The sequence below is a fragment of the Adiantum capillus-veneris genome, chromosome 22, assembly GCF_014529385.1.
Source record: "Adiantum capillus-veneris isolate H3 chromosome 22, ASM1452938v2, whole genome shotgun sequence".
In the NCBI taxonomy this organism is placed as follows: domain Eukaryota; kingdom Viridiplantae; phylum Streptophyta; class Polypodiopsida; order Polypodiales; family Pteridaceae; genus Adiantum; species Adiantum capillus-veneris.
The window spans coordinates 114,774,659-114,802,357 of NC_140952.1; the positions used below are offsets into that span (position 1 = coordinate 114,774,659).

Consider the following 27,699-nt stretch of genomic DNA (forward strand, 5'->3'; position numbering starts at 1 on the left):
GATGCCAGGCATCCTCGGGCATTGATGATGAGGATGATGATTTTAGTCCTTTTAGCTTACTCTTTCGCTTTCCGTCATTTTATTTTTGTACCCAGACATTGGAGTAGACCCACAAGGATTGTATCAGTTTGGTCTCATAGGTCATTTTGGCCTTTTGAAGATGTTTAATATAACATTTCATTTCTCTCTCCACACACACACATGCACACGCACGCGTGCATGCACACATGGAATTAGCACAATTGTACAACAAAAGATATATTTCACATAATTAAATGGTGACTTCTTGCTTAATGGTAGACCAATCCTGAGCTATAACATATGACACGAGTTAAGATACCACATTCAATACTAAAGATGTGATTAACTCTACGAGTAGCAACTAGCACAGATTCTCTACATTATGATGTAACATGCTAACAGAAAATTGCGTGCAACCCTTTTTACACACCATCCTGATAAAAAAACTAAGCTTCTCAAGAAACCATTGTTAATGATACAACCCACAGAAACTTCACAATCCCATCAACACATGCAATGACAAAGGTGGAGCCCTCTCTTAAACCCTCGTTCCCCAAACAATCTGGAAGAAAGACCCAAGGACATAAATACAGATTACAAGATAAATCAATCTAATGGATACAAGTCAAACCAATTATAACTCTTTGTGCTAAGGGGTGTGTTTTTCCTGGAGGGCTGTTACGACTGTGTAAAAAACGGAAGTTCAATGGAAGCAAGGGCAAGGGTGTAAAACAACTTTCGATCTAACCAGAAAAGTGGACACTCAGATTTGTGCTTACAAATTTGGAACCACCAACCTGTTGCTCATCAGTGACTCTCTGCTTTTTCAAGAGAGCCCACATTCCCCATAATTCAAGCCTCCTTTAATTCCGTCTTCTGTCAATGTTTGCCATCGTCAAAATCAGCATTTTTTTATGCCTTGAATGTCTTCAAGAAATCATCTGCTCTTCTTAGTTCCAATTTCCTTCTCGCTTTGTCCCACTTGTGCTCAGATGCAAGTATCTCAACCACTCGTGGGACTGCTTTGGCTGCGGCCTTCGTGTCGAGAAATGCCAGTCGAGAGCGTCTAGCAATGAAATCAACTGCAGTCTCACAATATTCATTCCTTGCACAATATGCTACTTCGGCCTCAAGGTACGGATATCCATGGGCTAATCGTTTCCCCAACCCCTCATCCTGCACAAAAGAACAACAATGTGAAGGGTCAAGCCAGGCATCTGATTGGTGGCAACTGCTTCACAACCCATTCCAACTCCCAATACATTGCAGAATGTTTCGTGTTTAAATACAAGACAGATCAAGCAAGTCAATTTACAGCACTTTTAGGGGGGAGGGGGGGGGGGGGGGGGGGGGGGGGGGGGGGAATGTATCTAGAGTGCATAGTGACATAAAAACCCGTTTCAGTTCTCTGAAACCCCGAAACGGCCAAAACGTTTCGGCGAAACATGCGAAACGAGTTGATTTTTTCTTTTTCGTCCCCTTTTGAGGAGTTAACCTCAAACCACCCGTTTGGGGATTTTTTAAGCTATGCACAAAAGCCGCCTCAAAAAATCGATAGATTTTTTGACCCTCACGCACATCGAATAATGTCTCTCTCTCTCTCTCTCTCTCTCTCTCTCTCTCTCTCTCTCTCTCTCTCTCTCTGTGTGTGTGTGTGTGTGTGTGTGTGTGTGTGTGTGTGTGAACCTTACACATCAGCATGGCCCCCTCGTCTTTACCTCCACGTTGTTGCAGCTGGCTGCCGACTTACCTTGTTCACTCGTGACTCAAGTTTCACATCTAGATTTTGGTATTTCATGTCTTTACATATGAATTTGTATGTATATTCAATGTATAATTATACGAACATACATATAAAACGAAACCTGTGTTTCACTTTCTTTGAGCTCCGAAACGAAACGTTTCAGAAACCTCAAAACCCCGAAACGTTTCATGTCACATTCTAGAGTGACACAAGGGCTCATGCCCTTCATTACTACAAAATAACTTCAAGAACTTTTAAGTAACATGCAGAGTTACAAGTAAAGCTCCACTGGTTATGGGCATAACTGTCACAAGGACCTGGCAATTGTTAACTATGTCACGAGGATGTGGCAACTGCTAACCTTAGTTGTTGGTTTCTTTCCAATGATTTTTGTTTTATTTTTGAGACCCTCTTTTTGAAGTTGCAAATGGTCAGACATGTTATGGCCAATGTGAACGGTAGTTACACCCGCAGACGGGAAGTTGGTCGGCACTGGAATTCGTATAGTAAGAGGATGTCTAGGCTCGATTCAAGATAATGTAGGTTCCCCCCTCCCGTCGCACTTAGCAAGTTGGTGGATACTAGAAAGTGAACTCAATAAAGGCATAAAGCCAAGGTGAGGTCACTAAAAGAAAAGTACCCGACAGCTGGGCCACATTACATTTTTGGATGCGGTCCCAGTAGGGATAGATGGTCAGAAGACCAGTGGGAGTCCAACGGAAGCATCCCCTAAATTTAGGAAACTGCTATTTTGGGCCATGAAATCTGTTCACGTCATTACCTCCGGAATGACAAGGGGAACATTTTAGAACTCTGCTACAAAGTCAACTGGGCAACCAGACAGGAGATTTTTAAGCAGCAAGCACGAAAGGGAAATGGCATGTATATGTGCCAAGTGGCACTCTCTGGTGGACTTTCCTCATGCAAGAGAAGGTAGCGCTCGATTTCTACTAGAGAGGGCTTCATTTTGCAGCCTGCCACCACAGGTTAAGAGCTATTGACTACAAGCTTTCCCTCTCATGTACAGTGTGGTGCAAGAAGCCATGTCCTGCACACCTCACACTGCTCTCTCTCTTCCCTACATGCAGTAATGTAATGCCCCACAAGAGGGCTCTTCATTTGACTCATGTACAGTTGTGTGGTTATACGCATTTTTGCTGAGGCAAGAACCTCTTTGAGCAGGAACAGGAGTAGCTAACTGCTGCTCGAAAAATAGGCACCAGTGAGGGTGATAACCTCACCGTACAGGTGCGTTTTCAGTGCTGGTTATGTGCTAAATTTTGATTGTTTTTCAGCCATATGGACGCCAAAACCATTGGGAACACTGCCCCACTAATAGAGGATAGTTCGAGGACTGTTTAGGGCTGAAAACAGGGCAAAAACCAGTAAATACAGCGAGCTGAATTTACTATTTTTGGACAAAAATCAGAGGGTTTATTACAATGGAAGTGAGTTCCAGCAGGGGAATTGGTTTCGGGCAAGTTTTGGGGTTGTTATGCTGCCGAAATTTTGTCAGAATAGGTGGTATCTAGCTGGATACAAGCAAAGAATCCCCAAGACTCTTCTTTGTAATTACCCTCTTAAAGAATAAAGACATACCGAAAAGGGCGCCAATTTTGGAGCCTACAGGTTGTCGGCGTATGCTCGGAGCATTCTAGCTTCCGAGCCGTGTGTGTGCTTCAATGCTAATTCCCATCGCAGGATACCTTTGTAAAGTGCTCTCTGTGTGCATCTAAAGTAAAGAATTTCGGGTGAAAGCCAAAGCCTACCGCCCCACGGGCCGGTTTCAAGGTTACTTTTTCCTCAAGAAGTGAGCAGGAACGCGGGATTACACTATGGCCGACAAAGGGAAGGGCATTATGGAAGAGGGTTCCTCTTCGAAGGACAAATAGGAAATTTCTATGGTGTTCGAGATTGGCGAGAGCTCACGGCCACGCCTGTCTGTACCTCCTGTTGATGTGAATGTCCCTCCAGTACAGGGCTTTATGACTAGGCAACTCCAGGACGATGCATTCAGGACTCAGTCTGTTGCCGCGGTTAATGTGTTTTTGCAATTGGTGCAGAACCCAAGGTTTATGGAGTTCTTACAAGCGCCACCAGTGCCACAGCAAAATAGGCAACCAACACCGCGAACAGAGCTTGTTGAGGCTCAAGCCCAAGTACTCCATGCGTCTCAGCAAGATAGGGAACACTCACATGTTGCGGAGTCAGGGGCTCCTAAACAGGTTTAACCCTTCCTTGAACAGGTGGTTAGGACGCCTATTCCATAGACTATGCCAGTTCAGCCCGCCACCTTTTAGTGCCCGCATGCTGTCTTGAATGGACAGGGAACTGGTTACCAGGCAATGCATCCAGTTTTTCCATGTAAGGTGCAGCGGAAGTGAATGTTTAACTTTGCTCAAGATGAGTGCTCCGAACTGTGCTCAAGGGTTCCTCTAACTACAGAAGGGAGAGCCTTCCGTTCCTTTAGTGAGAGAGTGCAAATGATCACAAACAAAGTGGCAAACACTGTGAAGGAAGGTGCTGAGAGTGAGAGATAGAGAGAGAAGAATACGACACCAAAAAAGTTGTCAAACCCTCTTCCAAAGGCCCCAATCTCTATGGCGAGAGCAATCTACTATTGATTGCACAAATCACGATGGACTTGCCGACGATGTCGACGACAATGAGCACGACGATGAGGAGACGGGCTGAAATCTAAAAACGCTGAGGGCTGAAATCTGCAAATCTTGTATCTGCTGAATTCTGACTCTATGTCGGTGACGACGGGTGATGACGACGATGCGACGACGACGCGCTGCAAAAGCAGATGCTGAAATCTGCGAATAGCGGGCTGAATCTGTAAACTCTTGCCGATCTGACCGTGTGGCGAGGATCTGCTGCGCGAAGGTGAGATCTGCAAGGTTTGGGGGCTGCGGTATGGAATCTATCTACTGAAAACTCTGATGTAGAGGGTACTTCTGTCACCGGTAATCTGCAAAACGCTAGGTGCTTTGCTATCCCAAAAACGCTAGGGCTGGTCTGATGTTTAAGGAAAAAAATGCTATGAATCATGCTGTGTCCTACTATCGCCAGGCTGATCTGCAATTGCAAACATTGGGCTGATCTGCAATGCTGAAAAACGCTGGTCCTTGTTGGCTGAAAACGCTAGGTTGCCTGCCAGGGGGTCTTGCTGAGAAGGTGCTCTATTGGACGCATGGTCCTTGCTGTCTCTTCGGCCAGAAACTGCTAGCGCTAGGTTTTCTTATATATTGGCTTGGCTAAATTGCCCTACCCAATTTCCCAACAAAGTCACTTATTAATAATAAGTGAAAAATGGCTAAAATTGAGAAAATAGGTCTATGCACTGTAAAAATGTCCCTGATGGACTTTGATGGTAATCTGATGATCATGTTGTGTGCAACCAGAGGATATGCATCTACTCTAAGTGTCTGGACATGCACGGTCTGCGAATAGACTCACAAAAGTGTCAGAACACTTCCTAAGCTAACTGAATTGAAACCTAGACATGAAGTAGCTTGTCCACATACACATAGGGTTAGATGTGCACATGACATCCCCTCCTTTTCAAAGTGAGGTACTGGTACCGAACTGTATGGTTTCGAGGGAGATCGCCAACAACGTCTGGAATCTTGGAAAGGACTCTTCGCCAGCCCACTCTGATGCATGGGTCATGCGATACTTGAACTTCATAAAAGTCTGCATTGCTTGCTTCTTTGGGCCGCGCCAAAAGCGACATAAAGTCATATGTGGCTCCTTCAATGCTTCAACTTCGTCGATAGTCATGCGTCTACCTTCTTCAAGAATCTCCGAGGATGAAAATTCCTAAAACCACTTCCAACACAAAAACATGAACATACCCATTCCATGTAAAGTGACTGGAAAAATTCTAGTCTTGTTTAAAGACTGTGCATGCAATGTAGATGAACATATAGACGAAGTGTCAAACCGTTCATCAAACACACGCAAACAATGGGGCCGAATCTTGACTTTCTGATAAATCAATCAACTATGGCAAATCACAATGGAAATGCCGATGCTTGATGCTCAATCCTTCTTGTGCTCGTCTTGAGATTGTGTCATGCCAAGGAAGAGACATGGAATGTGAATTCCTTGAATGCAAACATTCCATCTTTTCATGAGTAATCCGCATACATCCGTGCTCATTCACGAGTGAATCGTGTTTATCGTATCATATGGCATGCCTATGAAAAGGGATCACATAAGGACGGTGACTAAAATACAGGAAACCATCACGAATGAAACACTCAAACAATGCGTACTGACTAATCATGCGCATACACAATACTTCCTGTGGAGGTTCTTGGATCTTGACTTGAGAGCCAAGATCGGCTCTTCGTGATTGATCGAATTTGCAATGAGGTTAGCTTCACTAGAAAAAGCATCAACTAAACGAACAATCACATCTGTATCCTACAAATCATCATCATTGTGAATAATCACATCTTTATCATGCAAATCATGTGTGTCGTGCTTTGGAGAAGACAAGACTGAGAGAGTCTCCTTCTCCTGATTCTTTTCAATCTTCGCCTGCACATTAGAAATGAGAGATGAAGAATGAACAACTTGCTCCCCACGAATGACAATGGGAGAGACACTTTTGGCATTGAAAGTGAAAGTATTGGTTGCCCAATCAATGAGAGGGTTATGCTCACGAAACCATCGAATGCCTAAAAGCATATCACATCCTGAAAGAGGATTTCGACAAGAGAGTCACTAATCACATCATGCATATTGCATGGGTAAGAGGATTTCGACAAGAGAGTCACTAATCACATCATGCATATTGCATGGGTCAAACAATATGACAAAACGCTGACCCTTCACATGACCATAACACTTAATGAGAGACTCATCAATGGGAGAATCATGAGAAACTTGGGTCACACTCGTGTTCTCATTGATTGCATTTGACAGAGAATGTGGGTTCGGTGGGTTCTTTAGATTCATTAGAGTCAAGCTTAGGTATGTTCTTTTTATGTGACCCTTGATATGACAATGATAGCATCGACCTTCCTTAAAATAAATGCTTTGTTCTTCTGACGTGATGTATCCTCCTAAAATTCCTTGTTCTGCCTTTTCATCTGGAGTGAGCTTAGGTTTAGCAATTGTGTTTGCTTTACCCTTAGGTTCATTAGGAGAGTTCTTTTCTGAAAGACTAGAGGAAGATTGGCTAGAAGAGTTACCATTCTTACCGTTCTGAGGGTTCTGAGAAGTCTGAGAGGTACTTTTTCTCCTTAGGCTTTCCCTTCTTGTGTTTCATCTCTTGGGAGAGAGCATTTGCTACCGCCTTGTTGAGATCTACGGGATCGAAGATTTCGACATCAAACTTGATATATTCATCAAGCCCAAAAAGGAAGGCCTCTTTGTGCTCATCATCCGATTTGCATAATTGGGTGCCGAGCTGCAAAACACGGTTAGAAAAAGACATGACTGGCATGCCATTCTACTTGAGATTGCGTCAATCTTCTTTCAACCGCGCTAGGTACTTAGGAGGCATAAACCGCACCTTGAGCTTGTCTTGGAAGTCGGCCCAATTGAATGAAAGGGGCATGTCTCTGTTGGCTTCCTCTAGGTGCGCGGCCAACTGAGCCTTTTGCCATGTGTGGTACTAAGTAATGGCATCACTAGCAAGGTACATGGCTCCTGTTAAAACCTTGCTATTCCCTGTCTTCTTAGTTGTCGCAAAATAAGCATTAAATTGATGCAACAAGAATGAATAACACTAGCATCCATCTTACCGTTATACTTACTGAACGTGATCTTCTCTGTGTGACGGGGTTGTTGGAGTTCGAATCTCGGCTTGCGCCACTTTGATGAACCACCAACATCTTTGGCCGGCTCGGATTTCGAGGTGAGTAGCTGTAGCACCAACTCTTGCATGCGCTGGTCTCTCTGCGCCTCACGCTCAAGCTCAGTAGCTGTCCTTTCTTCAGCCGCCAAGCGCACTTGCTCACACTCACGCTCCAAGGCTGCCCTTTGCTCTTCGGCTGCCAAGCACGCTTGCTTGCGCTCACGCTCCAAGTCAGCCATTCTTTCTGCTTTTCTTTCTTCATGCTCGCGATCCAAGATAGCCTCTCTTTCTGCTTTTCTTTCTTCGCGCTCGCGCTCCAAGGCAGCTCGTTGTGCTTCTGTTGTAACATCATGTCCATCATCGTCTTGACCAAAGCCTCCATAGGATTTGGTGCAATCCTTGGCATAGATGGGGAAGGGGGAGGGTCAGAAAAACCTCCTGGTGGGAAAAATCCTTCGTCGCCACTTCCATGCGAAGTATCCATTCCGCTTCGGGTAATGACCATACACTAAAGTCTTGCGTTCTTAAGTTCACGAGGAACTTGGGTTCTTGTGGTTCTTGGGTTCTTGAGTTCTTGAGGTTCTTCTTCACCTGCAATTTGTGTTAGAGAAGGATCTTCTCTTACCCGAGCTCCTCTTTCCCGCGGGCGCACCCCTTAGCGGCCTTGCACTCACACCAAGGTTTCTTTTTTCCACCTCACGTCGATTGGCTGGCCGCTAAGTGCACGATCCGCTCTCAATGAGTGAAAAGAGAAACAAGGGGAGACTGGACAAGCCCTTCTTTCTTGGGTTTCCTGTCACTCTTCAAAAACACGATTAGGAATCGACACGCCAAGTAGACTTGGGTTACGTGCGATCGCAACAAGCAAAAAAAATTATGTGGTTCTTTCCTTGAGTGATACAGAACACTGCCAAAGCTTTGATACCAATGTAAGGTGAAGCGGAAGTGAATGTTGAACTTTGCTCAAGATGAGCGTTCCGAATTGTGCTCAAGGGTTCCTTTAACTACGGAAAGGGAGAGCCTTCCATTCCTTTAGTGAGAGAGTGAAAATGATCACAAACAAAGTGGCAAACACTATGAATGAAGGTGCTGAGACTGAGAGACCAGAAAAGTTGTCAAACCCTCCTCCAAAGGCCCCACTCTCTATGGCGAGAGCGGTCTACTATTGATTGCACAAATCTCTACAATGCGATGGACTCGACGACGATGAGGACGACGACGAGACGGGCTGAAATCTGAAAACCCCAAGGGTTGAAATCTGCAAATCTTGTATCTACTGAATTCTGACTCTATGTCGGGGATGACGACGATGCGATGACGACGCGCTGAAAACGCAGATGCTGAAATCTGTGAATAGCACGCTGAATCTGCAAACTCTTGCCGATCTGACCGTGCGACGAGGATCAGCTGCGAGAAGATGAGATCTGCGAAGTTTGGGGGCTGCGGTACGGAATCTATGTGCTGAAAACTGAAAACGCTGATGTAGAGGGTACTTCTGTCACCGGGAATCTGCAAAATGCTAGGTGCTCTGCTGTCCCAAAACGCTAGGGCTGGTCTGATGTCTGATGCAAAAACGCTATGAATTTTGTTGTGCCCTACTATCACCAGGCTGATCTGCAATGCTGAAAAGCGCTAGTCCTTGTTGGCTGAAAACGCTAGGTTGCTTGCCGGGGGGTCTTGCTGAGAAGGTGCACTGTCAGACGCCTGGTCCCTCCTGCCTCTTCTGCCAGAAACTCCTAGCGCTAGGTTTTCTTATATATTGGCTTGGCTAAATTGCCCTACCCAGTTTCCCAACAAAGTCACTTATGAATAATAAGTGAAAAATGGCTAAAATAGGGAAAATAGGTCTATGCACTGTAAAAATGCCCCTAATGGGTTCTAATGGTAATCTGATGATCACGTTGTGTGCAACCAGAGGATATGCATCTACTCTAAGTGTCTGGACATGTATGGTCTGCGAACAGACTCACAAAAGTGCCAGAACACTTCCTAAGCTAATTGAACTGAACCCTAGACATGAAGTAGCTTGTCCACGTACACATAGGGTTAGATTGCACGTGACATCCCATGACCCACGGTACATCCTGGGTATTTCGGGGGTGAATCTGTGTTCCAGAGTATAGCTGGTTATGTGCCGGGAAGTCAACCGTACATGCCAGGAATAGTGTTTGGGGGTATGCAAGGCATGATGCCAAACCCCATGTATGGTAGCATTAGCATGCAGCAAGGTTTTCAGAGCAACCAGGCCAGTTTGGGGTGCCACAGGCTCATTTTGACATGGCTGGTTTTTCTGGACAACATCCACATATGGAACCTCTGACGCAAAATGTTAATGGCCAAGATGTGTCGATGATGCCTACTACAGTGTCCATGTTGCAAACTATTCCTTATGACAGTTTGGGGGCACTGGAAAAGCCGAAAGCTTACAAAGAAGGTGGTGCAACTGTAAAGTTTAGCACTTTCAGCGGCTTCGAGGATAAAGCAAAGGCTCTCACTTTCCTCCAGCACTTTGATACAGCTTATGCAAGAGGGAATTTTACAGAGGCCTCTAAGGTCAAGAAAGATGCCACTTTCTTGAAGGACAATGCGTTTACATGGTGGACGACATTGTTAATGCAAGGACATGCACCCGCCACATGGATCTACTTCAAGCGAATGTTTGCATCTACTTGGTTCTCAAATGAAATTGAAGCAGACGTCGTGACAGATTGGCACCAGCTTACTTCGGCTACATGCAAGAGCTTGCTGGAGTACAATCGGAGGTTTTGTAAGGCGTTACTCTCAGTGACCTCCTACAGATTTGTGTCATTGACAGAGCATATCGAGAAGTATTGTTATGGGCTACCTAACGGGCTTCGGGACTACTGTACCAAGAACAAAATGGCTACCCTCACCCAGCTCATGGAAGTTGCTAACACTCATCTTGCCTTGTTGAAAGGAGAGGACAGTGGGTTTCCCAGCAACGAGAAAGGAGGGCAGCAAAAGAAAAACTCAGCAAAGAAGCCCTTTGTGAAAACGGCTCCTGAAGCATCACAAGGGTCAGAAAAGGCCACCAAAGGCAAGGATTCAGCCGGGACTTCTGGAGCGCAAACGAAAAAACAGAAAAAGAAGCCTTTTGTGTGTAAGTCGCTCGAGGAAAAGAAGTCATAATGGCTGAAAACAAATGCTTTATAAGCGAGCAGCTTAGTCACTTTGCTACCAATTGTCCACAAAGGAAAAGACAAGCTGACTCAGATGATAAAGAAGACCAGAAAGGCAAGAAGCCTATACCCACGGCATGTTTGGTGCTAGATATGGTGGGTGACAGGCCTAGTACAGGCCCAGTACAGATGCCACTGAGTTATGCAGAGCATGGGTAAAGTTAGAGATCAGAAGGCACTCATCTTCTTTGATCCAAGTGCCAAAGCAAACTTTATCTCACCAGAGTTAGCTATGAAGCTGGGCATCAGAGCTGAAGAGATGGGGTACACAGCAGAGACAGGGTTGGCATGTCCTGGCTACTCAGAGTGTGTTACTCCTATTATTGGAAAGCTGCGTCTGCATATTCAGTCATATGTAGACACAAAAGAATTTTATATCATGCCATTGGAAAGGTGCGATGCGCTACTTGGAATTCCGTGGATGTTTAGAGTACATATGTTCCGAACTGTGCTCAAGGTTCCTTTTGTTCTTATGGAAGGTAGAGCCTTCCGTTCTTAATGAGAGAATGCTATGATCACAAGCAAAGTGAATGGACGCTGTGCGTGCAAGTGTATGAGACTGAGAGATAGAGAGAGAAGAGAGATACGACACCAGAGACGTTGTAAAACCCTCCTCCAAAGGCCCCACTCGTCGGCGAGAGTGGTCTACTTTTGATTGCACAAAGTGGTACAATGCATATGCAATGGACTGATGCAACTTGGGACTATGCGGACGATGACGACGGTGATGACGAAGTCGACCTAAGGGCTGAAATCTGCAATCTTTCTACTGCTGTCCAAAATCGCTATGGGCTGAAATCTGCTAATCTTCTATCTGCTGAATTCTGACTCTATGTCGATGACGACGATGCGACAACAACGACACGTTGAAAAAGCAGATGCTGAAATCTGCGTTTTCCGGGCTGAAACTATAAACCTGGCAGAAACTGACCGTGCGGCGAGGACCTACTGCGGGAAGGTGAGATCTGCGAGGTTCGGGACTTGCTCTGCGATGTCTAAAGGCTGAAAACTGAAAACGCTGGTCTTGTGGCTGATTCTATCGCGATGATCTGCAAAAATGCTGAGGTTGATCTGCAAACCAAAAACGCTAGGGCTGAAAATCTGTTGCTGTCGCCGGTTGTTCTGCAAATGCAAAACGCTAGGCTGATCTGTTGTGTCTTGACGACGCCGGGGCTGATCTGCTGTGCACAAATCGCCAAGGCTGATCTGATGCAAAAACGCTAGGTCTTCTGTGGAGAAAACGCCAGAGTAGTCGTGGGGGTTGGTCTTGCTGAGAAGTTGCCTGTTGAGCAAGGTGCTCCTGCTGCCTCTTCTGCCAAATAGTGCTAGCTCTAGTTTGCTTATATACAAACTTAGCAAAATTGCCCTACCTACTTTTGTTGGAAAGTCACTTAAATTAATAAGTGAAAATGCCAAAAAAAGGTAAAATAGGCTAAATGCACTGGAAAATTTCCCTGACTGATTCTGATGGATTCTGATGGGAATGCTTATGATCATGATGTGTGCAACCAGAGGATATGCATCTACATTGCATACACAGTCTTTAGAAAAGACAATGTGATGACATCCCCTCCTTTTCAAAGTGAGGTACTGGTACCGAACTGTATGGCGTCGAGGGAGATCGCCAATAGCATCCGGAATCCTGGAAGGAACTCTTCGCCGGCCCACTCTGATGTGTGGGTCGTGCGGTACTTGAACTTCATAAAGGTCTGCAACGCTTGCTTCTTTGGGCCGCGCTGAAAGCGACACAAAGTCATCTTCAAAGCTTCAACTTCGTCAAGAGTCATGCTTCTTTCTTCTTCAAGAATCTCCATGGCTGAAAATTCCTGAAACCATCTTCAACACAAAACCAAGAACATACCTATTCCATGTAAAGTGAGTGGAAAAAATCTTGTCTTTTCTAAAGACTGTGTATGCAATGTAGACAAACCGTTCATCAAACACATGCAAACAATGAGATCGAATCTTTCTCGTTTGATCTAGAGCAATCAACTGTGGCAATTCACAACGGAAAAGCCTATGCTTGGTGCTCATATTGTCATGTGCTCTTTCTACAACTGTGTCGTGCCAAGGAAGAGACATGGAATGTGACTTCCTTGAATGCATACTTTTCAGCTTTTCATGAACAATCCGCATACATCCGTGCTCATTCATGAGTGAAACGTGCTCAACGTACAATATGTCATGCCTAGGAAAAGGGATCACATAAAGACGCTGACTAAAATACAGGAAACGATCACGAATGAAACACTCGTACAATGCGTGCGTACTAATCATGCGAACACATAATACTTCCTGTGAGGGTTCTTTGGACCTAGGCTCGAGAGCCAAGATTGGTTCTTCCTTAATGATCGAATCGTCCTGTGGGGGTTCTTTGGACCTCGACTCGAAAGCCAATATCAGTTCTTCGTGATTAATCGAATCTACAACGAGGTTAGCTTCGCTAGAAAAAGCATCCACTAACACATCATCCTTGTGAACAATCACATCATCTTCATGCAACTCATCATGCTTGTGAGAAATCAAATCTTGATCATGCAAATCATCATGCTTGTCATTGTCATCCAAATTATCATACAAATCATTGGCATCCAAATCATCATGCTTATTATTGTCATTCAAATCATCATCATGCTTCACACAATCATGCAAATCCTATGTGTCATGCTTTGGAGAAGAAGAGACTGAGAGAGTCTTCTTTCCCCAAATCTCTTGCATCTGTGCCTGAACTTGAGACAAGAGTCGCCAGAACTCTTTGTTGTGTCGGTCCCTCTGTTCTTTGAGGGCTTTGTTCTCACGATCAAATTCTGCTTGTCTTGCTTTGTTCTCTCGATCAAATTCTGCTTCTCTTGCTTTGGCTTCCAAGCGTGCTTGCTCATTCTCACGCGTTATGGCTGCCATTCTTTCTTGGTACTTTACGCTCGATGGCTACGATTCTTTCTTCGCTTTCAACTTCCTGTCCATCATCCTCTTGTCGAAAGCCTCCATAGGAGTTAGTGCAATCCTTATCGTAGATGGGGAAGGGGGAGGGTCGGAAAAACCTCCTGGTGGGGAAAATTCTTCTTCGCCTCTCTCATGCTCATCACCTCTAAGCGAAGTATCCATTCCGCTTCGAGTGATGACCATTCTGAAGTCGTGGGTTCTTGTGGGTTCTTTTGGTCTTGGGTTCTTAAGTTCAGGAGGAACTTGGGTTCTTGAAGGTCTTGGTTCTTGGGGTTCTTGAGTTCTTGAGAGTCTTGAGGTTCTTGAGGTTTTCTTTCACTTGCAAACCGCGTTTGAGAAGGATCTTCTCTTCACCCGAGTTCTACTCCTTTCCGCGGGCGCACCCCTTGGCGGCCTTGCGCTCACACCAAGGTTGCTTTTTCCCACCTCACGTCGATTGGCCGGCCGCTAAGTGCACGGTCCGCCCTCAATGAGTGAAAAGAGACACAAGGGGAGGCTGCACAAGCCCTTCTTTCTTGGGATTCCCGTCACTCTTCAAAAACACGATTAGGAATCGACACGCCCAAGTACACTTGGGTTCGTGCGACCTCAACAAGCAAAAAAAAAATCTTGTGATTCTTGTGGTTCTTTCCTTGAGTGATACAGAACACTGTCAAAGCTCTGATACCAATGTTAGGTGCAACGTAATGATTGTTTGTGCTTTGCTCAAGATGAGTGCTCCGAACTGTGCTCAAGGTTCCTTTTGTTCTTATGGAAGGTAGAGCCTTCCGTTCTTAATGAGAGAATGCTATGATCACAAACAAAGTGAATGGACGTTGTGCGTGCAAGTGTATGAGACTGAGAGGTAGAGAGAGAAGAGAGATACGACACCAGAGACGTTGTAAAACCCTCCTCCGAAGGCCCCACTCTCGTCGGCAAGAGTAGTCTACTTTTGATTGCACAAAGTGGTACAATGCGTATGCAATGGACTGATGCAGCTTGGGACTATGCCGACGATGACGACGGTGATGACGAAGTCGACCTAAGGGCTGAAATCTGCAATCTTTCTACTGCTGTCCAAAATCGCTATGGGCTGAAATCTGCTAATCTTCTATTTGCTGAATTCTGACTCTATGTCGGTGACGATGTCGATGACGACGATGCGACGACGACGCGCTGAAAACGCAGATGCTGAAATCTGCGTTTTCCGGGCTGAAACTATAAACCTGGCGGAAACTGACCGTGCGGCCAGGAACTGCTGCGGGAAGGTGAGATCTGCGAGGTTCTGGACTTGATCTGCGATGTCTAAAGGCTGAAAACTGAAAACGCTGGTCTTGTGGCTGATTCTGTCGCGATGATTTGCAAAAACGCTGAGGTTGATCTGCAAACCAAAAACGCTAGGGCTGAAAATCTGTTGCGGTCGCCGGTTGTTCTGCAAATGCAAAACGCTACGCTGATCTATTGTATCTTGACCAGAGTAACAGGGAACGGGCGGAACGGGCCCCTCCCGTTCTCGGAACGCGTTCCCTAGGGGGTCGGACACTCACAACGGAAACGGGCAGTTTTTGGAACGTTGACCGGAACGGCAGCCGGAACGGACCCTGGAACGGGCGAAACGCCAACGCACCGGACAGCCTGGCGGAACGGTATTTTTTAAAAAACTGTCCGTTGGTAAAAAAAACAGACGTTTGGGGTGTTTTGAAATTTGAACGCCATGGGTTTTGGGGGAAGATCTTCCCTATATAATAAGCTAAGGCTCAAGGCAATGAAGCAAGCCAAGGCTCAAGGCATTGGGCAAGGTTGAAGGCACTCTAGTCTCTCTCTCTCCCAAGGCACTCTCTCGAGTCTCTCCCTCCCTTGGGCCTCAAGGCTTTAAGCCTCAAGGCTCAAGCTTGACGCAACCTCTCCATCTCTGCATCTCTCCCTCAAGCTCCACCTCTCCATCTCTCCCATTCATCACCTCTCTCCTCTCCCTTGGGCCTCAAGGCTTTAAGCCTCAAGGGCCAAGGCTCAAGCTTGAGATTCAAGAATCAAGACTCCACCTCTCCATCACTCTCTACCGCGCCATCATCCTCTCTCTCTCTCTCTCTCTCTCTCTCTCTCTCTCTCTCTCTCTCTCTCTCAGGATTCCCTCGATGCACCCTCCCTACCAGTCACACGGACGGAGATCACTAGACTCATTCGGCAGGATCTTATACAGTTGGAAACCAGAAGGACATGGGTAGAGCCGATGCAAGAGTTGGGCACCAAGATGGCTTTCTACAAAGAGCACCTTCTCCAACTTTCGGGAGATGGGTTTGTGACTCGTCCAAGCTACATGGACACTCATTTGTCTCATGGTTTGCGATGTGCTATTGGTTAGATTCGCACATCCTCACACCAGCTGGAGACTGAGACGGGTAGATTCAGAGGGATACCGCCGGAGTCTAGGATATGTCAACTATGCGGTAGAGAGCCAGAGACAGAGCTACACTACATATGCCACTGCACTGTGTATTATGAGATACGAGGCCGCTTCCATTGCTTATTCAGGGAGGGTTTTGGACCCCTAGATAGAGTCATGAGGTATCAGGATCAGAGATGCCTTGGCCTATATCTACTTGAGCTACACCGACATAGAGATAGTCTGTTGAGGAGACATGAAGTACGACAGTCGCAGAGACAGATCACAGACTTCTTTGGATCGAGGGAGCCAAGAGACCAACCACCAGCACAGGGTTGTACCTGCATTCATACGAGAGGCACCCTCATTGACAAGGCGACTGAGCTCGGGAGATCGCGACGACCACGACCGAGACACAGGAGCACACTACATCGACGGAGACTCCAGCAGAGGATCAGAGGCATTCTAGCACGACACCCAGATTGTCATTGAGGGCCTATTCTACATTTTCAGATTTCACATTTCACACTTCATTTTCAGTTTTCATTTTTACTTTCAGTACTTTTTGTACTTGTACTTCAGATATTGTATTAGACTCACCACTTTGTATCTGATGGTCTCATAGGTCATTTTGGCCTTTTGAAGACGTTAATATATCATTTCATTTCATCTCTCTCTCTCTCTCTCTCTCTCTCTCTCTCTCTCTCTCTCTCTCTCTCTCTCTCTCTCAAGATTCCTTCCTCTATCGAGTCTCATCACTTATGGCGCAAGCTTCCGCATCAAGTGAACGTGATCCCTTGGGTGCCAAGAAGAAGAAGGACGAAGCATCATGGTGGGATGAAGTGCATTCCCGAGTGTTGGGAAAGTCCCGTGGTGCACGCGCATGGAAGTGCAAACTATGCGGCTTCGAACGGCAATCCGGTACAACCAAAGTCCGTGCTCATCTCCTTAAGCTTGAGGGACAACAAGTAGCAATATGCAAGGCCGTCAACGAGCAACAGTTGAAGGAATTTGAAGCCAAGGATGCCGCCATGAAAGCCAACAAAGAAGAGAAAGAATCGGCAAGGCCTAAGCGTTCCGCAATCGACCCCAACAACTTGGTTTTTCCCTCTTCTACACCTTCTTCATCGGTTGGTGGTGATAGCAATGCGACAACGACGGAGACGGCGGTTACATCTTTTCGCTCGGCATTTTCAATGCCTAATACTACTCCAGTCTCCACCCCCAAATCTCAACAACGCACCCTACATACCACTTGGGATCCAAAAAGGAAGGAGGATGTGGATGCAAGTGTTGCCCGCTTTTTCTATCACGATCACATCCCCTTCATAAAGGCTCGGTAAGACTTACTATCAATTTCAATACAATCAAATAGTAAATTCTCAATTAAATAGTAAATACTAATACCTCTTGTGTGCAATGTCTAGGTCGGAGTACTTCAAGACCATGTGCACGAGGATTGGAGAGTATGGGGCACGCTACGTGCCACCCTCTTCCGAGGCCCTCCGCACTACTCTACTCGATAGAGAGAAAGCCGTAGTGGAGATGGCAACCCTCAACATGAAGAGGCAATGAACGAAGTATGGCGTGACCCTCATTGCGGATGGATGGAGCGACACTAGGAGGAGGTCCATCCATGGCATTGTTGCCTATTCCAAAGGGAAGATGTATTTTACCCACTCCCATGACGCCACGGAGACAGGAAAATCAGCAGATGTCCTTGCGGGTGAGTGGGCCTCCGCCGTAGAGACCATTGGATCGGACCTTGTGATAGGTTTGGTCACCGATGGGGAGGCATCAAACAGGGCAACCGCAGCTATTTTGGAAGGCACTTATCCTCACATCACGGTGTCTTTTTGCATGGCACATTGCCTTAACAACCTCTTGAAGGATTTCGGCAAACTACCTTGGATAGAGTCTTTCATTGCATCCACGTCCAAGGTGGTTGCTTTCATCAACAACCACAACATACTTCGAGCCAAGTTCTTGGAGCGGTCGGGGAGCAAAGTGCTTCTAAAGTATTGTGAGACCCACTTCGCCTACAACTATCTAATGGTGAGCCGCTTTGTAGAGTGTCAAAGTGCAATGCGGCAGCTCTTCATCAATACAGAGTTTGCTCAGACTACCCATGCAAGTAAAGTCGCAGGGATCATTTGTACAGGGAAGGTGGAGGATCCCGAGTTCTGGGAGTCCCTAAAGAGTATTGACAAAATGGTGAAACCAGTGATCCACTTGCTTAGAGTGATGGATGGTATGCAGCCTTGCATTGGCAAGGTCTATGAAGCAATGGATCGCATGGTCGAGGCCCTTGAAGAGTATGAGCAGGACCCAGATAGGCTCGAAGAAATCAAAGAGCTTTGCAGTAGCAGGTGGAATGCCTATAGTTCACCTCTTCATGGTGCAGCTTTTGTGTTGGACCCAGAGTTCCAGGGTGCAAGGCAGAGCATGATTCGGAGGTAAATACACATTGGAACACCATCTTGAAGAAGCTTCACCCTGAACGGGACATGCAACGCAAAATAAAGGATCAGCTCGCATTTTACAGGGATATGCGAGGATCATTTGAGACAGCCGATGCCCAAATTGATCGCACCAAGATTTCCTCCGTCTTGTGGTGGCAAGAAAATGGTTCAGATAGTCCCGATCTTCAGCGACTTGCCGTCCGCATTCTCAGCCAAGCGGTTAGCTCCTCTTGCTTGGAGCAATTGTGGAGTGTATATAGCCACATTGCATCTAGAAAGAGGAACCGACTTTGAGTGGAGAAAGCAAATGACCTTGTTTTTGTCAGTGCAAACTTAAGAATGCTTTGCAAGTCAGCATCCAAAGTGACAGATCCCTTTCTACAGTGGGAGATGGAGGCAGAGGCAGAGGTGCTTGGAGAGGAAGGAGGATCTACGCATGAGGATGAGCCTATGCAGGAGGATTGGGATGATATTCACGACGTCTAGGACTCCACTACAAATTCGGAGGGGGAATGCTCTTCTGCCCCTACCTAGAGGTGAACTTGAGGCATGAGTCATGACTCATTGCTCATTGGTTTTTGATATTTGTTTCCTTTGTGGCCGCCGGCTTTGCCCCCTTTTTGTATTGCACTACCATATGAGTGATTGAGTCTTGACATGTCACCTATTGACTCTTACAGTTGTTATTTAGCACTCTTAGCCTCTACATGTCTTTTTGTAGCGCCTTGGCTGGCCTTGTAAGCCATCTTTATAATCTATGATTTATCATCTTTTTCCTCCAAGCTTTTGTGTAGAGCATGGACTCTAGATTCTATTCTTCAACTCTGAGTTAATGTTCTTTCTATGAAGGATCAAGATTCAAGATGCTTTTGGGAAGGATGATCCCAATTCATGTATTGTGTATTGCGCAATCGTGTGTAAGCCTTGGCGCTTAAGACTGAAGAATCATTGCAGAGCATGCCTGAATAGGATTCTACTTGGACTAATGGGTGTGTATGGCTCTCTACTAACATATAGGTCAAATCCAACCTAATTTAAGCATATTTTAAACTTACCGTTCCGGGCCCCGTTCCCGTTCCGCCTTTTTTTTTTTTGGGGGGGGGGGGCGTTCCGGAGGCCCCCATTCCTGTTCTGGGTAACTTTGGTCTTGACGACGCCGCGGCTGATCTGTTGCTCTTCTATGGAGAAAACACCAGAGTAGTCGCGGGGGTTGGTCTTGCTGAGAAGTTGCCTGTTGAGCAAGGTGCTCCTGCTGCCTCTTCTACCAAATAGTGATAGCTCTAGTTTGCTTATATACAAACTTAGCAAAATTTCCCTACCTACTTTTGTTGAAAAGTCACTTAAATTAATAAGTGAAAAATGCCAAAAATAGGTAAAATAGGCTAAATGCAATGGAAAATTCCCCTGACTGATTCCGATGGATTCTGATGGGAATGCTTATGATCATGTTGTGTGCAACCAAAGAATATGCATCTACACTAAGTGACTGGGCATGCACGGTCTACGAATAGACTCACAAAAGTACCAGATCACTTCTAATCTAGATTGACTGGACTGATTGAACCCTTGTCGTGTTGTAGCTTGTCCACGGACACATAGGGTTGGATGTGTCACGTGACACAGAGGCTCTGACACCCATCATCGGAAAGTTTTGCGCCTACATATCCAATCCTATGTAGATGCTGAAGAATTTTACATCATGCCACTGGATGGATGTGAGGTGTTGCTAGGCATTCCTTGGTTGTTTCGTGTACACGGAATCATGGATGCCTACAACAAAAAGATCACTGTACAAAGCAGGGGAAAGACTCACATTCTGGATGTAAAGCTTAAAGGGGAGTCTATTCCCACTATATCAGCTTCTGCTATTACTTCTGTAATGAAAAAGCATCTTTCTGCGTACTTGGTTTTTGCACGTGAAGTGTCAGATTGTGATGAATCAAATTTATTTGTGTTAGATAAAGAAAGGTCAATGTTTTTACAACAGTATAGTGATTGTTTTTCCGATTCATTACCGCCAGAGAGACCCGAGGACCATGCGATAGATTTGGTGCCAGGCAGTAGCCCACCAAATAGGCCTCCGTACAGGGTTAGTGCGGCTCAGTAGAAAGAGATAATGAGCCAAGTGCAGGAGCTGTTAGAAAAGGGGATGATTCAGCCCAGTTCATCTCCATTCTGTTCTCCAGTGTTGTCGGTGCAAAAAAAGGATGGCTCATGGCGTATGTGCATCGACTACCGTGCACTAAACAAGAATACCATCAAGAATAGGTTCCCTAAGTACAGGAGCTGTTAGAAAAGGGGATGATTCAGCCCAGTTCATCTCCATTCTGTTTTCCAGTGCTGTTGGTGCAAAAAAAGGATGGCTCATGGCGTATGTGCATCGACTACCGTGCACTGAACAAGAATACCATCAAGAATAGGTTCCCTATACCTAGAATTGATGATATTCTGGACAAATTAGAAGGAGAAGGTATGTTTAGCAGGATAGATCTAAAGAGTGGTACCATCAGATCCGCATTAGATCAGAGGATGTACACAAGACTCCTTTTAGAACGACGTTTGGTCTTTACAAATTTTTAGTGATGCCTTTTGGTCTCACAAATGCTCCTGCTACGTTCAATAGGATGATGGACAGAATTTTCCGTCCACACCAGCAGTTTGTTGGTACATTCTTTGACGACATGATAGTCTACTCAAAGAATGAAGAGGAGCATAGGCATCACTTCGCCATTGTGTTCAAAGAGCTATGCTCATCAATGCAAAGAAAAGTGAATTTTTTCTGGAAGAGATTCACTTTCTGGTACACATTGTCTCAAAGGATGGTGTCAGAATGGATCCTGCTAAAGTTGAAGCGATCAAGTCATGGCCAGATTTGAAGACGCTGCACGATGTCCGAAGCTTCTTGGGACTATGCTCCTATTACAGAAGGTTTATCCGAAATTTCGTTGAGATTGCTTCACCTTTACATGCTCTTTAGAAGAAGGCAGTCACCTTCAGATGGACACAAAAAAGAGCTTTCAGCTTTTAATCTCTTAAAAGAAAAGATGACTTCAGATCCAGTCATTGTGTTGCCAGATCTTAGGAAGTCATTTGTGGTCCAGTGTGACGCCTGCGGTAGTAGCATTGGTGCAGTGCTAATGCAAGAGGGCAGGGTAGTAGCCTATGAGAGTAGAATCTTGCAAGGGCCAGAAAAGACTATGCAAGTCTATGAAAAAGAACTGCAGGCCGTGATTCATGCGCTCTTAAGTTGGAAACACTACCTGCTAGGTGCAGATTTCGTTGTCCAAACGGATCATCAGACCTTGCGATACTTCTTGACACAGGCAAAGTTATCTGAGAAGCATATGAGATGGGCAAAATTCTTGTCCATGTTCCATTTTCAGATTGTGCATGTGGAAGGCAAGAAGAACGTTGTGGCTAATGCCTTGTCAAGGAAGCCACAAATTTCAGTTGTGTCAATTCCTTATCATCATGAGCTTGATGATATGAGGGAACAATATGCAAATGATGAAGATTTTGCAAGGGTCTTCGAGCAGCTAATGGATGGACAACGTCATGAACACTATCTTCTCAAAGATTGCTTTATGATGATTGATGGCAGATTGTGTGTCACAAAGCCATTGCGACGCAAAGTTACGGAAGAGAGTCATGTCCCACCGTATGCAGGGCATCATGGTATCGATGCTACAGTTAAAGCGGTTGAGACATTCTTCTACTGGCCTACATTGAGAAGAGATGTGGATGCCTTTGTGCGAGAATGCCTAATATGCTAGAAGGTCAAGTTTGCAAGGCAAAAGGCACCAGGGTTATTGCAACCACTGCCTATTCCAGATAAACCATGGGAAAGTATTGCTATGGATTTTATCTTTAATCTTCCGAGAACGCAGACAGGAAATGATGGTATTTGGACCATCATTTGCAGATTCAACAAGCAGGCTCATTTTATTCCTGTCAGGAAGAAGATAAAGCCAGATCAGATGGCACGCTTGTTTATGAGCAATATTTTCAAGTATCATGGCATGCCACAGTCGATTGTTAGCGACCCACGCATGACAAGTTTGTTCCGGTCAAGCTTGTTTGAGAATATGGGCACAACGCTCAAATTCTCTTCGTCAAACAGATGGGCAGTCAGAAGAGGCAAATTCTACTGTCCTAGATCTGCTGAAGTGCTATGTGTCAGAGCATAAAGGAAAATGGGAGCAATATTTGCCATTGGTGGAGTATGCATACAATAATACAGTGCATTCATCAACTGGCAAGGCACCTTTTGAGATAGTTGAAGGTGGCAAGAAAGTTCCTCCCATACTGCATACAAAGGACAAGATATTTGAAGCAGATAAGTATGTTCAGGACATGGATGAAATGTACAAGAAGGTCAAAGTGGCCTTTGAAAAGACTCGGGCAAAGAAAAGAAAGCAGCTGATCGTCACCGTCGTGAAGTGGTATTTTCACTTGGTGATTGGGTGCTTCTGCGCTTTGAAAAGGCAAGGTTAAAGAAGATGAAGGGCAAGGAAAGATCGTTTCCAAAGCTCAGCATGTGTTACTATGGGCCTTTTCAAGTATGCGACATAATCAATGATGTTGCATATAGGCTGAAATTGCCTGAGAGTTGGAAGATTCACAATGCGTTTCATGTGAGTCTTCTCAGACCCTATGTGCGTGATGTGCCAGAAGATATGCCAGCTGAAGATCAACCGGAAGTCGAAGAACTTGACGAGATCTTGGTCCCGGAACAGATTTTGGCACATAAAGAAAGAAAAGTGAAAGGCAAGGTTGCTAGGCGTTACTTGGTGAAGTTCAGAAACTATCCACCAATGGATGCTAAATGGATGGAAGAAGGTGAACTTACAGAGTCACCAACTGTGTTATCACTTTACCTTGAAGCCTTTGATTTGCAACCTACCTTGGACCCTTGAGTTTCAAAGCTACATGGATTGTCAGTGTGACAATGGCTTCTGAAAGAAATGATGTACATGTTATTTAAAGTGAGCTCAAATGAAGTACATGTTACATGAATGTTAGAGCTGTACAGATTGTCAGTTTGGCAATTGCTCTTATGGAATGTCCAAAAGTTTGGTTAGTGCTATAGAAGTGAGTATTTCTTGTCAGTTTGTCAAGGATACAGTAACTGCTTCTATTAAAGAGTACATGTGTAACTGCATTCTTAAACTGTCGGTTTGGGTATGCTCGAAAGTGTTACTGGATCCAACGTGTACTAAAAGACAGTGGCAAAATGCGTAGCTACCATTTTGTCATTGGAAAGTTATTGACTCAAAGCAATGGCAGAGTGCGAAGCCACCCCTATGTCATTGGGACAGGGTTCACACGCAGGCAATCCATGTGTCAACGAGGTGTTGAATACACCAGGGTTGACAATGAGCATGTATGTGTCGTACATGTGTCGACAGGTGTGCGCACACCCAAGTGTTGACTGTGAGCATGTACGACATAGATGCAAACGAGGACGTTTGAGATTTCAAGAGGGGGGTATGTCACCAGCATGTGACTACTATCTATCCTTTTTATTGATTTCTTTCTTATTATTTATTTATTCACACTTTTTGGAAGCACCCCTCTAGAAATCTAACTGACCTGCATTGCATAGCTAGTGTGGAACTGTTCGGAGGGAGTCCATGCCTGAGGGCAAGAGAGTACTAAGGTTGGACAAGGACTATGGTTAGGGGTCATTGACTAGTCAAAGTGAAATCCTTTGCTACATAGGCTATATTTCCGTTCTTGGTGTGGCTGCAGTGTACAAAGAGGGTCAAATGACCTAAACGATACAATGGCAACATCTCCTAAATTTAGGGAACTGCTACTTTGGACCTGAAAATGTGTTCGCGTCATTAGCTTTGGAATGACAAGAGGAACATTTTATTGCTCTGCTGCAAACGATGCACCAGTTGAGATATTTTTAGCCGGGAATGCCCATAGTCGGAAAGTGTGGCATGTGGCACTCCGTGAGCATTCTGCTACTCCTCGCCAAAGAGGGGGCGCCTAAAATGAGAGAGGACACTCATTTGCAGCTTTGTCACAGGTTGAGAGCTATGGAGTGCTTCCTTTCCCTCTTATGTGAAGTGCGGTGCCAGGAGTGATGCCCTGCACGCTACACACTGCTCTCTCTCCCCTCTATGAGCAGTATGTTATGCCCCTCTAGTGGGCTTTTCATTTGACCAATGTACAGTTATGTGGGTTCATGCACGATTGCCGAGGCAAGAGCCTCTTGCACAGGTACTGGATTAGCTAGCGGCTAATCCCCCGCAGGTACAGGTGAATTCGGAGAGGTTTCACGTGCGAAATCTCGTCCGATTCAAAGGGCAAGTAGCCCTACAGATGCAGGAGCTCGAGGACTTGCTACGGATGCGACCGGCACTCGAAATGGAGCCCGAAACAGTAAATTACAGCCTGCTGTGTATTTTTGCAGGTTTAGGGTTTCGGCCCTAAACGGACCCTAATACCCCCAAGAGGTTCGGGGACGCGAGGGGACCGCTATACAAGTGATCTGGCGCATTTTCTGGGCAGAAAACAGAGAATTCAGCGTGCTGCAGATTCTTGCCATGTTTTGCAAAGTGTCCGTATGCGTCGGGAAAGTCATCTAATGCGTGGGGATACTGACTGTGAAGGGTCCTAGTACAGTTATGCTGCCGAAATCAGGCCAGAACAGATGAAATTCAGCCCAGACTCTGCGGGGCAGCTTGTAGGGAACCACAGCTTTTATTCCCTCTTTTAAAGAATAAAGAAATACCGAAAGGGACGCCTATTTAGGGGCCAATCTGGTGTCGGTCTTCTCATACAGGTGCAATCTAGCAACCTGTATCCCGTTCCCCTTTGTTGTGTCTTGAAAGTACAGGTAAAGTGGGCGACAAATTAAATGGGTGAAAGCAAATAAAGTTTAAGTCTAAGGTATACCACCCTTTTTGGATTTAACAGGCCGGTTTCACTCTTCTTTGTGATTACCCTCTTAAAGAATAAAGAAATACCGAAAGGGGCGCCAATTTTGGGGCCTACAGGTTGTCGGCGTCTGCTCGGAGCATTCTAGCTTCCGAGCCGTGTGTTTGCTTAAGTGCTAATTCCGGTCGCAGAGGATACCTTTGTAAAGTGCTATGTGTGTGTGTCTAAAGAAAAGAATTTCGGGTGAAAGCCAAAGCCTACCACCGCACGGGCCGGTTTCAATAACCGTGGTTATGGTGTAGGGAAAGGACGCCTGGTGTGTAATCAAGGCAAGTGACCAGCGGATGCTGGAAGACATGGGGAAGCATTGGAAAAAACACCAGGCGTCCTTTCCTGGCCGTCAAGAGTCGGGGGGGGGGGGGGGGGGGGGGGTACCAACAAATGATTCTGGCTGCTGACTTGGTGGCTCTTACTGCACAGGTTGTGACAGCGACGTCTCCATGCTGAGGTGGCCAAGACATTGAGTTGTGTGTGCTGAGGTGGCAGCGATTCTAAGCGCTGACTTGGCCTGTTCACATTGGATGATGGCTGTGTTACTTCCAATCGCTGGCTTGGTGAGCATCCAGCGGCCACAAGCCTGTTTTCCACCCAGGAATGTCCAGTAGATGGACAGCTCAGAGTGCTGCGTTAGTTCCAATTGCTGGCTTGGTGAGCATCCAGTGGCCACAAGCCTTTTTTCCGCCCAGGGATGTCCAGTAGATGGACAGCTCACAGTGCATGCCCCGATCCAGGACCTTGACGGATATTGCAGCAGCTTGTACCCCTACTTTCTACATTTAGGTGGAAATACCCTTAAATAGTTGTTGCACATAAATCTTTTTTTGGTGGATGAATGATCCTAATGCCATTGCATGGTTTGCAACAGTGTTGCATATTGTTGGTGCTTCTGCACTAGGACGCTGCAAAGATCGACTTGCAGCAGCCCATTGTTCTACAGCCAAGAGTAACTTCCACCTGGGAATTTGATACAGAGCAAAGGCCCTCTGGAAGAGGTATTATGTATTCTGGTTTTGAGATCAAAGTTCCAAGATTGTTCGACTCAATTTACCGCAACACGCACACATCCTTAACACCTCTGTTCCCCAACCAAAAGAAGAGGAAAAAAGATGGAAGAAACGGTTTTTTGTGGCTGTCTTGAGTCCATCCTTTCAGCCTATCACACCTTACCAACAAAACGAAATGCCAATGGGACCTAATATCTCCAAACTGATATAAATGTCCGTGTGAGGAAAACTTGTAGCTAATTCTGCAACTCTGTGATGTACTCAAAGCGATGCTGTTGGACCTAAAATGGTAAGCTTGAGCACAAGCATGTTTTGGCATTGCCAATAACCTCCTATTAGTTCACATTGCCTTAGTACAGCAATCATTCCTTCCATAACAAGAATGTACGCATGTAGCAAAGACTCCAAAGAAAATATTAACAAGAGTACAAAATTCTTTGCAACTCTTACTTGGGCTATTATAGCAACTCGCTGAGCTAGGCTGCCATAAGAGTGCGACAAATGTTGTGCCACTGATGTGTCCATTGCTCCTGGAAACACCTTACCACTTCGAGTTTTCTTCATGCGGACAAATTGCTGTGCTAACAAGGTAAAGAAAGCAGGATCCCAATTTGACCCTCCACATAAGGCTAGATCCTTGGTTATACATCCATTTGTTGGGGTCAGAGACCCAACCTTGATGGCTAAATTGACTGCATCCTCTGCCATGCTTCTATAAGTTGTCCACTTGCCACCTGCAATAGTGACCAGCCCTTCAGGCCCTTCACATAGAATGTGCTCTCTAGAGATGTTTGCTGTATTTGTCAAGGATGGATCGGACGCAAGTGGACGAATGCCACTCCAAGCAGAGTGTACATCTGTTCGCCGCACCTGCAGCAACAAATGAATGCTCAATTCGTAAAATATACCTTATCCAAGGCTGGTAAGAAGAAAAGTTTGTGATAAGCCCCTGGCTCTTTTTTAGATTTAAACATCAGAGGGACTTCAATATGTGACTATACTAGGGATCCTGAAAATGAAGTAGTGAGCCCAATTTATAGCATTCCGATACACACTTACCGAGTTTTGATTTATATAGTACACACATCGTACATAGGCTCAACCTTCTGTGTATGCAAACAGGCGCATGCAGGCACAAGACTATGCAAATAAACATGATAATAAAACAGCAGAATAGCAAAACATGGAGCAGTCCTA

General features: G+C 45.5%; 1 protein-coding gene across 1 annotated transcript in view; it reads right to left on the minus strand.

The window, feature by feature from the left end:
- Nucleotides 1–456: 456 nt before the first annotated feature.
- The window catches only part of LOC147430055 (glycerol-3-phosphate dehydrogenase SDP6, mitochondrial-like), a 63,757-nt gene continuing 36,514 nt past the window's right edge, over nucleotides 457–27,699 (minus strand). The window contains exons 4-5 of the mRNA XM_086496242.1: nucleotides 26,953–27,372; nucleotides 457–1,197 (exon numbers count right to left, since the gene is read on the minus strand). Coding sequence (XP_086352368.1) covers nucleotides 934–1,197; nucleotides 26,953–27,372 — 684 coding nt within the window. The 3' untranslated portion in view covers nucleotides 457–933. The remainder of the gene's footprint in view (nucleotides 1,198–26,952; nucleotides 27,373–27,699) is intronic.